Raw genomic sequence first — 17,001 nt, 5'->3', positions numbered from 1 at the left:
AAGTTTTTAATATAGCATACTCAAGGAGCTCAGTGTCTAGTAGAAAGACAACCATACAAGCAAGTATGTATGTAGACATTACTGTGTACCAACCTATGCAAGATGTATATGTGTATATATATATTTTTTATTATTTTTTTAATTTGAGTTTTGCACTTGTCACCCAGGCTGGAGTGCAGTGGCACGATCTTGACTCACTACAACCTCCTCCTCCCAGGTTCAAGCGATTCACCTCCCTCAGCCTCCTGAGTAGCTGGGATTACAGGCATGCACCACCACACCTGGCTAATTTTGTATTTTTAGTAGAGACGAGGTTTCATGATGTTGGCCATGCTGGTCTTGAACTCCTGACCTCAGGTGATCCACCTGTCTCGGCCTCCCAAAGTATTGGGATTACAGTGAGCCATGGTGCCCAGCCACAAGATATATTTTACATCCATTGTTTGAGTACCTCAAAAACCCTGTGGGATGGGTTATCCATTTTACCAGTAATGACACAAAGACTTAAAAAAAGCGTGAGATTTGCCAAAGTCTTGTTCAATGAATGACCGAAGGTGTTTTGGGAAAATGAAACTTATGACTAATTGGCTTTGAAGTGTGGGTGGTGAAGAATATAGCAGTCCTGGAGGCAGTTGAAAATGGTGATCTGATGCTTAAGTGAGAAGTCAGGGATCAAGGCATGGTTTGAGACTCATTCCTGGAAAGGTGATAGATGAAGCTGAAGGAGAGGAGTGGGTAATTTTGAAGGAGAATGTAAGTGAAGAAAAGTGGAATAATGAGAGAATCTTGTCATCTTGGGAATGGTTAAAAAATAGTAATCATAGTGCTGGGAGTGGTGACTCACACCTGTAATCCCAGCACTTTGGGAGGCGGGCGGATAACAAGGTCAGGAGGTCGAGACCAGCCTGACCAACATGGTGAAACCCTGTCTCTACTAAAAATACAAAAATTAGACAGGCATGGTGGCACATGCCTATAATCTCAGCTGCTCAGGAGGCTGAGGCAGGAGAATTGCTTGAACCTGGTAGGCAGAGGTTGCAGTGAGCCGAGATCATGCCACTGCACTCCAGCCTGAGCGACGGAGCGAGACTCCATCTCAAAAATAAAATAAAATAAAATAAAAAGTGATCATATTGTAAAACTCCAATCTTTATATAACTGAAAGAAGACAAATTTCTATTTTCTTTTTTATTGCAAAAAAATCCTATATTTTTAATGTTTATGTTAGCTTTTCAGGATGTCCAGCAAAGAATCCTGTGGGAAAAAAGAGACATCTCAGAGGAAAGACACCACCACCTCATCACCCGATTTTGGTGAAAAAGTAAGAATTTTGATTTACTGACCTAGAGATACATTTCAATTTGTTTTTGTTTAATGAAAAAAAATACACCTTACTATTATAATGATTTATGTAAATATTTTGTTCTGCCCAGCTGATCCAGGAAAAGTCATTTGCTTTTCTGGTTTTTTACTTGCATTGTTTTATATATTCCTCACAACTGTATGAGGTGGGTACTATTATTCCAATTAGACAGATGAAGAAACTGAGGCTTAGAGAGTAGTTATGTAGAGGTAAGTAATTTGCTTAGATATTCCTGACTTCAATTCTAAGCCCCCTAAATCCCCACATTCTTAGCAATAACTCAACATTGAACCATTTTCCATGTTTTCTCCTTTTTCAATTTCCTCAACATTGGCTAGGATTGCATTCTCATCAGTCAGAATGGCCAGCGCTATGTGGCTGAGGCTAATAGTGGGGAAGACATTCTTTCTCTGTTCTCTCAGACACTACCTTAAGAAGTGTTTTGGGGCTGAGTGTGGTGAATCATACCTGTAATCTTGGCACTTTGGGAGGCCGAGGCAGGAGGATCACTTGAGCCCAGGAGTTTAAGACCAGCCTAGGCAACATGGTGAGACCCTGTCTCTACAAAAAAAAAAAAAAAAAAAGCCAGACTTGATGGTGTGCACCTGTGTTCTCAGCTACTCAGGAAGCCGAGGTAGGAGGAGAATCACTTGAGCCATGGAGACCAAGGCTGAAGTGAGCTATGTTCGTACCACTGCACTCCAGTCTGGCTGACAGAGTGAGGTCTTGTCTCAAAAAAGAAAAAAAGAAGTAGTGTTTTGGTAGATGAAATTTAGGATATCTCATTAGTTGAGCCGGGTATTGTCTCCAGGAAGCAGAACTGCAAAGCAAACAAAAAACCATGTAATCAGTTTCATTATATACTCTCTGAATAGTATGGTTAGTTGATCATCGGTATTAGAGAGTGTTTACGCTGTGTTACTGTCCAAGATGAGAGACTAATCTGGCAAAGGTGAATATTCACAAAAAAAGTGATTTCTGTGGTGGCGGGTTAGTTCATAAGACTTTTTCATGACCTGGATGAAGTTTCAGATAGTGTACTTTTTGGTGTTTGTTCCTTGCTTACTTACTAACTTTCTGATTACAAATTTGGTCTCGCAGGTATAGCAGTAGTTGGAAAGGCAACACTGAAGCATGGCCATACAGTACTCTGTGTAATTTATATACTCTGCATCTCCATTTGCTGTTATTAACTGGCATGCTGTTTGCAATTAACCCCTCATTCCCTCTTAAACCTACTTAAAACTACTGAACTAAAAAGGTTTAGTCAGACTTTTTCTGTCCATAACTTCTATAGCAGTGGTTTCTGTGTTGCTAAATCCATTGGTCATTTCTAAGACCTCATCTGACTTGGCATATCAGCAGTATTTGACACAGCTGATTACACCTTCTCCTCGAAACACTTTCACGAAGCTTTTTGTTTTTCTCTGAGTCTGCTTGCTAGGGAATTCACCTAGCTTTAGAGATACCATATTCTTCTGATTTTCCTCCTTATTGGTGACTGCTTCTCGGTGTCCTTTGCTAGTTCCTCCTCATCTTATAAAACTGTAATCTTTCAGGTACCCAGGCTTCGTTTTCCCAATTTAATAAATTGTGATTCCATTCTTTGAGTTGCTTAGGTTGAAATCCTTGTGATCGTGCTCTACCTGCACCTATCAGCAAATTCTCTCAGCTTTCTTTTTATAATGTATAGGCATACCTTGGAGATATTTTGGGTTCAGTTCCAGACCAGTGTAGTAAAGCAAATAGTGCAGTAAAGTGAGTCACATGAATTTTTCGTTTACCCAGTACATATAAAAATTACGTTTATACTATACTGTAGTCCATTAAGTGTACAGTGGCATTATGTCTAAAAAAAGTGCATATGTTAATTTAAAAATACTATAGGCTCAGGCAGGAGGATCCCTTGATCCCAAGAGTTTGAGGCTCAAGGGATCCTCCTGCCTGAGAATCGTGCCACTGCACATCAGCCTGAGCAAGACTCCATCTCTAAAAGTAGTAATAATAAATTAAAAAAATACTTCATTGCTAAAAAAATGCTAAAGATCATTTGAGTCTTCAGTGAGTCATAATCTTTGCTGCTGGAGGGACTTGCCTTGATGTTGATGGCTGCTGACTGATCAGAGTGGTAATTACTGAAGGATGGGGTGCTGTGGCAGCGTCTTAAGACAGCAGTGAAGTTTGCCACATTGACTCTCCTTTCACAAAAGATTGATCTCTGTAGCATACAATTCAGTTTGATAACATTTTATAGCAGGACTTTCAAAATTGGAGTCAATCTCTCAAACCCTATGTAATATTATTCTAAATCATTTGTTCTCATTTCAACAGTGTGCATGGCATCTTCACCAGGAGTAGAAATCAATCTCAAGAAACCAGTTTCATTGCTCATTTATAAAAAGCAACTCCTAATCCATTAAAGCTTTTTTTTTTTTTTTTTTTTTTTTTGAAACAGAGTCTCACTGTGTCACCCAGGCTGGAGTACAGTGGTGCGATCTTGGCCCACTGCAACCTCCGCCTCCTGGGTTCAGGTGATTTTCTTGCCTCAGCCTCCCAAGTAGATGGGACTACAGGCACCCGCCACCATGCCCAGCTAATTGTTTAATATTTTCAGTAGAGATGGGGTTTCACTGTGTTGGCCAGGCTGCTCTTGAACTCCTGACCTTGTGATCCGCCTATCTCAGCCTCCCAAAGTGCTAGGATTACAGGCATGAGCCACCGCACCCAGCCCCCATTAAAGTTTTATCATGAGATAGTAGCAATTCAGGCACATTTTCAATCTCTACTTCAAATTCTAGTTCTCTTGCAGTTATTTTCTCCACTGAAGTCTTGAACTGCTCAAAGTCATTCATGAGGTTAGGAATCAACTTTTCCAAACTGCTGTTAATGTTGATATTTTGACCTACTCCCATGAATCACGAGTGTTCTAAATGGCATCTAGTATGGGAAATCCTTTCTAGAAGGTTTTCAATTTACTTTGCCCAGATCCATCAGAGGAATCACTGTCTATGGCAGCTATATAGCCTTGCAATATGTATTTTTTAAATAATAAGATGTGAAAGTTAAAGTTACTCCTTGATCTCTGGACTGCAGAATGGATGTTGCATTAGCAAGTGTGAAAACAACATTCATCTCTTTGTGTATCTCCATCAGAGCTCTTGGGTGACCAGGTGCATTACCAGTAAGCAATAATATTTTGAAAGGAATCTTCTTTTTTTTTTTTTTCTGAACAGTAGGTCTCAACAGTGAGCTTAAGATATTCAGTAAATCATGCTATAAACACATGTGCTGTCATCCAGGCTTTGTTGTTTCATTTCTAGAGCACAGGCAGAGTAGATTTAACATCATTCTTAAGGTACCTAGGATTTTCTGAATGATAAGTAAGTATTGGCTTCAACTGAAAGTCACCAACTGCATTAGCCCCTAACCAGAGTCAGCCTGTCCTTTGAAGCCAGGCATTGACATCTCTCTAGCTATGAAAGTCCTAGATGGCATCATCTTTCGATATAAGACTATTTGTCTGTGTTGAAAATCCGTTCTTTAGTGTAGCAACCACCTTCATCAATGATCTCAACTAGGTTTTCTGTATAACTTGCTGTAGCTTCTACATTAGCATTTGCTGTTTCACCTTGTACTTTTATGTTACAGAGATGGCTTCATTCCTTAAACCTCATGAACCAACCTCTCTGCTAGCTTCCAACTTTTCTTCTGGAGCTTCCTCACATCTGTGAGCCTTCATAGAATTGAAGAGAGTTAGGGCCTAGCTCTGGATTAGGCTTTGGCTAAAGGGAATGTTGTAGCTGGTTGGATTTTCTGTCCAGACCACTCAAAACTTGCCCATTATCAGTAATAGGGCTGTTTTGCTTTCTTATCATTTATGTGTTCACTGGAATGGTGCTTTTAATTTCCTTTAATAACTTTTCCTTTGCATTCATAACTTGTCTAATTGTTTGGCACAAGACTAGCTTTCAGCCTGTGCTGGCTTTTGACATACCTTCATCAGTAAGTGTAATCCTTTCTAGCTTTTGATTTCAAGTGAGAGACTTGTAATTCTTCCTTTCACTTGAACACGTAGAGGTCATTGTTGGGTCATTAATAGGCTTAATTTCAATATTCTTTTGTCTCAGGGAATAGAGAGGCCTGAGGAGAGGGAGAGAGACTGTCGAATGGGTGATTGGTGAAACAGAACACACGCAACATTTATCAGTGAAGTTTGCTGTCTCATATGGGCAGTTTGTGGCGCCCCAAAGCAACTATAATAATAACATTAAAGATCATTGATCACAGGTCCCATAGCAATATAACAACAATGAAAACATTTGAAATACTGTGAGAATTACCAAAGTGTGACACAGAGACATGAAGTGAGCACATACTGTTGGAAAAATGGTGCTAATAGACTTGCCATAAACCTTCAATTTGTAAATAATGCAATTATCTATGAAGTACAATAAAGCAAGGCACAATAAAATGAGGTATACTGGTGTTCATAGTCTGACTACCTCCTTTACTGCTATGTCCATGATCCAAGCACCTTGTTTTCCTAAATTATTATAATAGTTTCCAAAATGACCTCTCTACTTCTGCATTTGCTTCCTTATAGTCTGTTCTCAATACACTAGCTAATGTGGTCCTATTAAAATATAAGTACAATCATGTTACTCCTCTGCTAAATACTTTCCAGTGTTTTTCCACTTCATCCAGAATAAAAGCCAAAATCCTTACCAGGGTTGACAAAGCCACCTACTCTCCCCATCCCATCCCCCTGACACTCTCCTGACATAATTTGCTTTTCTACTCCATGGCCTCCTTGCTGCTGTTCCAACAAGCCAGGCATGTTTCTGCCTCTGGGGCTTTGCCCTTGCTGGCATCCCCTTTGAGTTGAAAAACTCTTTCCCTCAATATTCTAATGGTTTGTTTCTTCACTTTATTTAGGTCTCCATTCAGATGTCAGCTCGTACGTGGGGTCTGACTACTCTGTTTAAAATGGCGAGTCTTCCCTACTCCTGACTCCCAGCCCTTTCTGTTTCCTTTCTCTGCTTTATTTTTTTCCATAGCATCATCTGACACACTAAATATATTACTTGTTTATTTGTAAATTCCTATAGTAGATTTTGACCATTGTGAAGAACTGTTATTATTTTTTCATTCCTGTCTCTTCACTGTCTAGAATGTCTTTGGTACATGGTAGGTACTTCAAACAAGTTTGTCCTAGGTCTGTTGAATTCAGAATCCAGTGAAAAATAAGTGGATGTGTGCTTTTGCATTGTAGAAGACTGACTCTCACCATGGCAGTGCCACCTCACAACGACCTTATCTGAGCTATCAGCTGGCTTCCTGCTCTGACACCTATATCCCATCTTATCTCTATTTTGTGAGCATTTAGGGGTTCTGGCTTCTAGTTGAATCCCCCTTCCTTTTACCAAAGTTTGTGTATCTGTAAACATTGTTCCCCACTGAAGTTCATTATTGAATGTAAATGTTGATTTGTAATATTAGTGATGAAATAGTTCTGTTTATACTGTGCTTTATTTTGTGCTTTTTAAAATTCATTTTCTTTATGGCATTCTTAGGACAAGAAAGAGAGAAAAACCTCAGCAAGTTCTACTAGTTCATCTTCTATAAGATCAGTTTCATCAGAAAAGAGAAAACTGGTGAGTGTTTAGATATCATAACTAACTAAACGTTATTTATACTAAAGTTTTAATCGACAGAGTGTTTGTGGTATAAATTCCTCCTATACTTTTTGATAGCCAATAGAAAGTCAGTGTTGTTTTCGTTCTTCTACTCACCAAACCATTAATCAAGTTTTGTTATTTCTTGTACTGTTAGGCCCTACCATGTGGGATTAGACAACATGGCTATAAATTTAGACAGTTTTTAAGTCCTCTCACATATATTTGTCTTTTTTTTTTTTTTTTTTTTTTTTTTTTTTTTTGGGACAGAGTATTACTCTGTTGCCCCAGGCTGGAGTGGAGTGGTGCCACCTTGGCTCACTGCAACCTCTACCTCCTGTATTCAAGCGATTCTCCTGCCTCAGGCTCCTTAGTAGCTGGGATTACAGGCATGCACCGCCAGGCTCAGCTAATTTTTGTATTTTTAGTAGAGAAAGCATTTTACCTTGTTGGCCAGGATGGTCTCAAATTCCTGACCTCAAGTGATCTGCCCGCCTCAGCCTCCCAGAGGTTATATTTGTCTCCTTTTGAGGTAGCCAAGGCAGATACATTGTTTGCATTTTCAGATTCAGAAATTGAAGTCTAGAAGGTTAAATGACTTTTCCAAGGCCACGAAACTGTGTACAGCAAAGAGCCAAGTCCAGAGTTCTTTCTACTGTCATACAAATAATTAGAAACAGTGACAGCAGATTAAACACAATAAGCTAATCCATAGGTTAGTGGTAATGTACTTACCACATTCAAGTTGAAGTTATGTGCATATCCAGGACAGCTACATAGTTGTGGTGGGTATAAGATAAGGTGGTGGAAGTTCCAGGGATGCAGAATTGTATTTTAAGAATTTACTTGTTTTCATATAATTAAGCTGCAATTTCTATTTATTTTTGCAATATTAACCTTCTTAAAACACCGATTTCATCCCATTTCTCCTCTGCTGAAAATCTTTACTCACTATTTGCCATTCAGGGCTCTCTCAAATTTGTTCATACCTTAACTATTCAGTTTTCTTTTTTTTGTTGTTTTCCCTTCCTTGAAAGAGGCCCTCTTGCCTTTCGCTAGGCTGGTTTATTTTCTTTCTGCTGAATTTATACCAGTTATCCTCAGTTTCTCAGAATGCCTTCTTTTACCCGTCTTTCAAACTTTATTATTTATTGTTATTTTGTCCACCTGTTTTCCTAGGTACCTTTCCTCTTTAGGTGGTTGATATTTTGAACTGTTTTAGCACTGTTTGACTCTACTGCTTTGACACTTGGTTACATCATTATAGTTGGTTATTTGTACATGTTCTACTTCTCTTGTCTGTATTATTTTATGTAAAACTATAAGCTCTAAGCTCTTTAGGACATGGGTTATATTTTATGTCTCTCTTACCTTTCTTGTGCTTGGCCCAGTTTCCTCAGAGTATGTAAAGTGATAGGATGGTGGCGTAGAGAGAGTCAGACAGATCTATTTACAGATGACAGACGACTGCTCTGCTGCGGACTTGCTCTGTGGCTTTAAGGAAGATGCCTACCTCTGTTTGAGTTTTGTGAAATGGGGATGATGATAATATCCATCTCACCGGATTATTGGAAAGATTAAGTAAAAGTATTGTGTCAGCCTATTCACTATCATAAACTGTGGAAAAAAATATGTACCAGTGCACAATTTATGTTTCCTAAATGATAGACCTTTTTTTTAATTTCAGAAATCAGATCATACAGATGTTCTGTACTATAATATAAAAAGAAGACAAGAACTGAAAAGGTAAATTTCTCCTTTTTCTTTTTACTATTTTGGTTTAGAATTATGAGACTAAATATTTAGATTTAAATTTTTTTTTATTTACTTTGAAGAGGACTGTTTTGCATGCAAATATCTCTAGCTATATCACTGATTATGATTATAGAATTTTCTTAACTATATATTTAAGAAAAAGTTGAGTGCAATAAAAATCTATGAAAACTATTGTGTAAATGACACTCATGTACATTTTAATCTCAAGTGATTTGATTTTGGCACATGATTATAAGATGCATAACTTCATTACATATACTAGTGAAGTAAGTTATGAGGCTAATTTAGAGATTTTGGATAAATCATTTTCATATATTACCCATGAAGAGAGTATGTATCTTATAGAACTGATATGGCTTTAAAACCATGTTGATTAACCAGTATGTGGTTATAGCTAGAGAACTTGGGGAATGATGGTCGGAATAATGGAAATTATTATTCTTTAATTTCTGCACTTTTTGGATAAAAATTGCAGTGAAATTTTGGTGCAGAAAGTACTTGCTGTTAATGGGGATAAATAAGTATACAAAGTTATAACGTGTGATAAAACTTGGTAAGATCGGCCGGGCGCGGTGGCTCAAGCCTGTAATCCCAGCACTTTGGGAGGCCGAGATGGGCGGATCATGAGGTCAGGAGATCGAGACCATCCTGGCTAACACGGTGAAACCCCGTCTCTACTAAAAATACAAAAAAAAAAAATTAGCCGGGCGTGTTGGGGGTTGCCTGTAGTCCCAGCTACTCGGGAGGCTGAGGCAGGAGAATGGCGTGAACCCGGAAGGCGGAGCTTGCAGTGAGCCGAGATCGCACCACTGCACTCCAGCCTGGGGGACAGAGCAAGACTCCGTCTCAAAAAAAAAAAAAAAAACTTGGTAAGATCAAGGTTTCTCCAAAAATAAGACGTTAAGGGAAAACAAGTAAGATGACATTAAATATTATAAATAAAAGCTCTGCTTCCCAAACAATCTCAGTTAGTGTTTGCTAAAAACAAAAAACAAAAACAAAAAAATTCAACTCACCTCTGTCTTTTCTTCAGTTTTTCTTCCGAATCATCTCCTGTTTTTTGGTGATACTTCGCTTCTGTGTTATTCTCTGTTGAAGTATATTCTTGCACTAATTTCATATTATGTTGACTATCCCTTGCTACATTTTTTGAACCATTTTAATGCCTTTTACACTGATATCCTTTTTTTAAAAAAAAAAAAATTTTAAGTTCTAAAACACTATTTGACTTTAAACTAGTTACCTTTTGTTTAAGGGCACATTTTTTGGCCCTTGATATTATATCAATATACAAGAGGGTAAAATATAAAATGTTTTGTAAAAATCTCCCTATTAATTCAATTCAAGAGAAGTTTCTGAAATTGGTGTGCAAACAGTGAAAGCCATAATACAGATGAAAAATTAGAGATAATTTTATCATCTGGAAAGGCGGTTACAGTGCACCATTACTGTAATTCCTGTTCCATGATTTGAATACATAGAAATGTATTAGCAATAAAAATATGAGCAAGAAGCTGGGCACAATGGGTCATACCTGTATTCCCAGCACTTTGGGAGGCCAAGGTGGGAGGAAGGCTTGAGGCCAGGAGTTTGAGACCAGCCTGGGCGATGTAGTGAGACCTCATCTCTACACACACAATTTTTTTTTTCAGAACTTAAATGCTAACTTCAGCCCAGGATTAACTTTTTTTTTTTTTACAACTAAACTAAAAATTACTACATGGGAACATCAATGCAACACACAAGTAAAATTTGTAAACTCAAGGCACAAACTTACAGTTAATGAGTTAATGATCATGGTAAGGGACATTGCCAAAGAGCTATTGATGCCTCAGTGAAGTTTGAAAGAAACTGCCTTCTCTGAAGGCAGAGAAGAGATATGCAAGCAATTCTGCTTCAAAGAAATTTGCACAGAAAGAGAAAATGCTAGAGCCATTACCGTAAGTGAAATTGCAAAACCTCAGCATGTTCAACTCAATCCACAAAGCACCAAATGTTAAATTGGAGCCAAGGTAGAATTTGAACATTGAATTTTCAGCTTTTCAACTCTCAGAGCACAACAATTTCAGGTGTGGAAACCAACTGTAGGCAAGCTCTTTTAAAAACATGAATTTTATACACCATGAATTCTAAAACAGAGCAGATACTTCTGCATTATTGTTCCAATTTCTGAAGGGCACCACAAGGCATCAGGGTCTCTTTCAAAGGCACTCGCTGCAACAATTCTGTCTTCCTAACTTTGGTAGCCCCCTCTGGTGGTTCTCTAGCCTTTGTACGCACTGAGACACACCACTGTTTGTACAATGACTTCTGACATTAAATCCAGTCATGGCCTAAGTAGCATGAAGCAGCTGTTTCCTGGGCACCTCCTGTCTCCTTGGCATGGGAGGTTTCCCAGTCACTTCTTTGTGCCCCCCATTCAGGAAAGCCTCCAGAGCTCTCGGCACGAAGGGCCCCTAACTCTGGGTCCCACACAGGAGGCCACATCTGGAAGCTCTATTCCTCTAGCTCCCTCTGCTGGAAACCAAAGTGACAGTTTGTTGCAAAGACTTGTAGAAACAGATTATGTATAAATTCATTCTTGTACACATTTACTTAATTTAGAACCTGGGACTTTTTACAGTCACCGTCCAAACCTTTTATGGTTGGTGATGGACTATGCAGCAGTGCTGAAGGAGCACAGTTTCTTTCTATAGGAAGAAAAGGATTAGTATATATAGTTGTGTACATAAAGACAAATTTATAATAAAAAAATGAAAGATGAAGGGCCCAGAAACCTGCATTTTATTGACACTGTCATTTTCCACAGGGAATCTTAGGCAGACGTCACCTGTTTTCTTTTTAAGTAATGAGAGAAGCCCACTGGTATTCCTGAATCATTTTTTGAGAAAAGCACCAGAGACGATTGACAGTCATGCTTTTTAAAATAAAACAGTGACTACCTGCAGCCTACATCTCCCCACCCTCATCTACCTGCCCAGTGGCTGTCAGTTCCCTTAAAGTCACCGTCTCCTTTTATTCTGGTATTACCATGAGAATTGAAATTTTCAAACGGAAAAAAAAAGTCTAGTTACAAATGAGTGCATGGCATCCCAAATGAAGCCCTTTGACTGTGATTTCTAATTTTCTGTTCAATCCATACTGCGGAGATACAAGGATGAAACACCATTTTGGTTCCCAAGTTTTATTCAAGAATTCATATAAAATATTCCCCATAAATGAATTTTAATCCTCATCTTCCTCCTCTTGTTTGTTCTGGTTAATTTGGAAGTAACGTAATTCATAACCCCTTTTGCTGTTAGCAGTTACGCACATCCAATCACATAGATTGTTCTTCTTCAAATATTTCTTATTTCAAATACCTTTTGGGAAGAGGCATCCATGGTGATCTTGCCCTTGCTCCTTTTGATCACAATCCCTCCACTGACATTCCTAGCTTTTCTGTTCACTTTGATCCTCTCTTGCAAAAACTGCTCAAAATTGGCAGCATCCATGATCCATGTTCTATGGGGTGGGTGCAGTCAAGAGTGAACTTCAGAACCTGCTTCTTTTTTTTTTTGCCCCCGTTTACCACAAGGTTTATCATGGGTGCCATGGTGGCAGTGAAGGCAGAAAGGGCATTTTTTTTTTTTTTTTTCTGTTGCCTAGGCTGGAGTGCAGTGGCACAGTCTCGGCTCACTGCAGCCTCCAACTCCTGGGCTCAAGTGATCCTCCCACTTCAGCCTCCCAAGTAGCTGGGACTACAGGCGCATGCCACCACTGCACTTCAGCCTGGGTGATAGATTGAGACTCTGTCAAACAAACAAAGACATACCTACATTCATGCCTGCATATATGATGAAAACTCAGGTGAAACTCCTATAAAAACTCTGTTTATGGTTTGCTCTTACATAATTAATTATTTGAGAAGTCACTTGTTAAATGTGTCCCTCTTGCTGGGCTGTAACCTAATTGAGGGTAAAGACTCTATCTGCTGTGTCCTCTACTGCCTCTTGGGTGCCTACCAGAGTGATGGCACTGAAAAGGCACACATTTACTGATATAAATTAATAGATTGTGTTTGACACTTTTCCCCTTTTCTTCTGACTTCAAAGTAATATCTACTTTTATTAAGCAGGAAAATATAATTATCACCTCTAGCTATTGCTGTTTCTAACATTTTAGCACCTTTCTGGCCTTTTTACTATGCTTGTTTAAGATGTTGAGACCATATTATATTTACAGATTTGTATCCTGCTTGTTTTTGATTTTCAATATGTTTTATGTCACTGAAGACTCTTCATAAACATCCTTTTAAAAAACTATGATATTCCATCATATGAATATGTCACTTTTTAAAGTCATTTCCAAAATTTTAGCAGTTACTTTGCACCTGATTGTTTTGCTATTATAAGTAATCCCGAATTAAATATCTTTTAATATATTTTTTTCATTTCTGGTTTTCTTCACCTTGGTATGGTTTCTAAAATGGGAATTTCAGATGTAAAAAAATGACCATTTTTAGGGTTTTTAATTTATATTCAGATTTCTTTGTGGGACTGTTATGTTGTTTTACATTTCTATCAGCAACATGTGAGAGTGTCCATTTTACAACCCCTTGCCAGTATTTGATGTTATTGTAAAATCTTTGCTAATTTGATAGAAGAAAATGGTATGGGCCAGTTGCGGTGGCTCACACCTGTAATCCCAGCACTTTGGGAGGCTGAGGTGGGCAGATCACGAGGTCAAGTCGAGACCATCCTGGCCAACGTGGTGAAACCGCGTCTCTACTAAAATACAAAAAACTAGCTGGGCGTGGTGGTGTGTGCCTGTAGTCACAGCTACTTGGGAGGCTGAGGCAGGGGAATCGCTTGAACCTGGGAGGCGGAGGTTGTGGTGAGCCGAGATTGTGCCACTGCACTCCAGCCTGGTGACAAAGTGAGACTCCATCTCAAAAAAAAAAAAAAAAAAAAAGGAAGAAAATGGTATGTTATTATTATTAGCATGTCTATGATTACTAGAGAAGTGTCAAACTTTTTTTAAATGTTTATTAGCCATTTTCTTTTATTAATTTTCTGTTTATGCCCTATTCTAGAATCTTAGTAGTTTTTGATGAGCTTTTTATCTACTAAGGCTAGTGAGCTTATTAACATATTATTTTGCTAGAAGTTAGTACATCTAACAAATACCATTTCCTAGTTCTTTAAATTTTTATTAATTTTTAATATGCTAAAGTTTTAAAGTAAATAGTCACATATCAGTGTTATCCTTTGTTATTTCTCCCACTGTTTTTAAGTTTAGGAAGTTCTCTATTAAGAAATCAGGCTGGGCGTAGTGGCTCATGTCTGTAGCCTCAGCACACTGGGGAGGCTAAGGTGGGCAGATCGCTTGAGCCCAGGAGTTGGACCAGCCTGGGCAACGTGGTGAAACCCTGTCTCTACAAAAAAAAAAAAAAAAAAAAAAAAAAAAAAAATTAGCCAGATGTGGTAGTGTGTACCTGTAGTGCCAGCTACTCAGGAGGCTGAGGCAGGAGGATCTCTTGAGCCTGGTATGTTGAGTTTGGAGTGAGCCAAGATCGCGCCACTGCACTCCAGCCTGGGTGACAAAGTGAGACGCTGTCTCAAAAAAAGAAAAAGAGAAATTGGATAGGCCGGGGTACAGTGGCTCATACCTGTAATCCCAGCACCTTGGGAGGCTGAGGCAAGTGGATCGCCTGAGCCCAGGAGTTCAAGACCAGCCTGGGCAACATAGCAAAACCTTGTTGTTGCTACAAAAAAATTACAAAAATTAGCTAGGCACGGTGGCATGCTCCTGTAGTCCCAGTTACGTGGTAGTCTGGGAGGTAGGAGGATTGCCTGAGCCTGGGAGGTTGAAGCTGCAGTGAGCCATGTTTGCATCACTGCACTCTAGCCTAGGCAACAGAGTGAGAACCCGTCTCAAAAAAAAAATGAAATCAGACATATGTTCTGTTTTTCCTCACTGGTTTTTAAGGGTTTAATATGAAGTACAAAATTATTATGATAATAATTATTTTACACTTAAGCATTTAGTCCATTTGGAATTTGTGTTGTTTGTTACTATTTAAAGTTGTAATTTTTTTTTTCCAAATAGCAAACTAATTATTCTGACACCATTAAGTGAGTAATCCTTTCCACTTCATTCTTAATGTAGCTATTTCTACTTTTTATGAAGCTTAATGTCAGCCCAATTCTGTTATTCTAACTAAAATGACAGAGTGCAACATTATGTATAATTATAATGTAACCTAGGTTTCTGTGCTGTTTTACAGATTGAGTGTAGAAATTGACACTCTCAGAAGGAGACCAAAAATCAGTTCTTCATCCCAAAGACCTATTAAACTCAAAGTAGCATCATATTCAAATGATAATCAAATTATTTCGCAGAGTCGTTCTTCAAATGGAACTAAAAAAGACATACGTAAATTTGTAGACTTTAAACCTAAAGATATCAAATTGACAAATGCTGGAAGCAAGCTTGACCATGGAATTAAAGGCCTTAGTAGTCCTAAGAGTGCCAGTGATGTGAAACCTAAAGCCGAAGGCCAGGCAAGTGAAAATAAATGGTCTCATTTACTTGTTCAGGGAGAGAAGATGAAAGAACCCAAGAAAGAAAGAAACAAATTCGGAGACAATTCTGAAAAATGTGTCTTAGAGAAATGGAAGAGAAATCAATTTTCTCAGGATTATAATTCCAACAAGATAATGAAGGAACCCTTGGGATCTAGAAGACAGAAGATCAGTTTCAAAATCCCTATAAAATCCTGTGACACCCTCCAGAAACTTGTAGAAGAAAATGTCTTCAACATAGATTCTAACAAGTCAAAGACTAAGCAGGAAGAAAGAGAATACCTGGAAAGCTCCCAGGTTTCATTAAATGTGACTAGGCAGAAAACTGAACATTTACTTTCAGATTTCACATATAAGCAGACTGTTCATGAGTGGAAACGAAAACATCATTATGACCATCAAGAAAGTAATGATTCACATTCTAGTGAAAACCTAACCCAGGTAAGGTGGTAAAAAATGAAGAATATAGGTTTTAACTGAGAGTTTATTAATATAGTTAAGTTTTTTCTATATTTCTATATTTTTTTCTGTTTTTGTTTGTTTGTTTGTTTTTTGTTTTTGAGACAGGGTCTCACGCCGTTGCCCAAGCTGGAGTGCAGTGGCACGATCCTGGCTCACTGCAGCCTTGACCGCCTGGGTTCAAGCAGTCCTCCTGCCTCAGCCTCCCTAGTAGCTGGGACTATAGGCACACATCACCGCACTGGGCTAACTATGGTGTTTTTTGTAGAGATGAGGTTTCACCATGTTGCTTAGGCTGGTCTTGAACTCCTGGGATGAAGCAGTTCACCCCTGCTCAGCCTCCCAAAGTGCAGGGATTACAGACGTGAGCCACTGCACATGGCCTTTTTAGTTGTTTCTATTACTGATGATAATCATAGATGGCTGATTCAAATTTATTCATGAAGATATTTGTTGGTTTCTTTATTTTACTCTCTTTAATTCCAACTTTTTTAGGAAGATATTTTGGCAGGTATCAAGGATTCATAATAGAAAGGAATGTGTAAAAATGTGGTGAGAAGCAGTTATAGATAGTCCTTTGAGAAAAGCATTGTATGCTGGAGAACACTCAGGGGACAATATTCTGAATAGTCTTTAAACAGATTTTTTTTTCAGTTTCACCATGTACCAGACACTGCAATAAAATAGCTTGTAAGAGATAAAACAGTCTGTTTTCAGGGACTTACTCAAGTGAAGAGAGACACAAGCAATTTCCTTAAATATGGTAAGTAAAATACCTATCACTTAATAAGGGAATACACAGCAGGGGATTAATATAGCTTTGGTACATCATGAAAGAATTAGTTTAGAAAGGTATACTGGAGGGGACTGGATACAGTGGCTCACACCTGTAATCCCAGTGTTTTGGGAGGCCCAGGCAGGCAGATTGTCTGAGGCCAGGAATTCAAGACCAGCCTGGGCAACATACCGAGGCGGGTCTCTACAAAAAAATAAAAATTAGCTAGGTGTGGTGGCGGGAGTCTGTGGTCCCAGCTATTCAGGTGACTGAGGTGGGAGGATCACTTGAGCCCAGGAGTTCAAGATTATGGTGAGCTGATCATGTAACTGCACTCCAACCTAGGTGACAGAAAGAGACCTTGTCTCCAAAAAAAAAAAAAAAAAA

General features: G+C 38.6%; 1 protein-coding gene and 1 pseudogene across 1 annotated transcript in view; one reads left to right on the top strand and one right to left on the bottom strand.

The window, feature by feature from the left end:
* SWT1 (SWT1 RNA endoribonuclease homolog) overlaps positions 1-17,001 on the top strand; it is a 137,233-nt gene that overhangs the window by 2,424 nt on the left and 117,808 nt on the right. Inside the window, exons 2-5 of the mRNA XM_030818745.1 lie at positions 1,229-1,321; positions 6,937-7,017; positions 8,726-8,784; positions 15,083-15,821. Coding sequence (XP_030674605.1) covers positions 1,229-1,321; positions 6,937-7,017; positions 8,726-8,784; positions 15,083-15,821 — 972 coding nt within the window. The remainder of the gene's footprint in view (positions 1-1,228; positions 1,322-6,936; positions 7,018-8,725; positions 8,785-15,082; positions 15,822-17,001) is intronic.
* Positions 11,581-12,409, bottom strand: LOC100587503 (annotated as a pseudogene).

The sequence above is a fragment of the Nomascus leucogenys genome, chromosome 9 (genome assembly GCF_006542625.1).
Source record: "Nomascus leucogenys isolate Asia chromosome 9, Asia_NLE_v1, whole genome shotgun sequence".
NCBI lineage: Eukaryota > Metazoa > Chordata > Mammalia > Primates > Hylobatidae > Nomascus > Nomascus leucogenys.
Note: the sequence above shows the minus strand (reverse complement) of the source record. Positions and strands in the feature narration are given on the sequence as shown.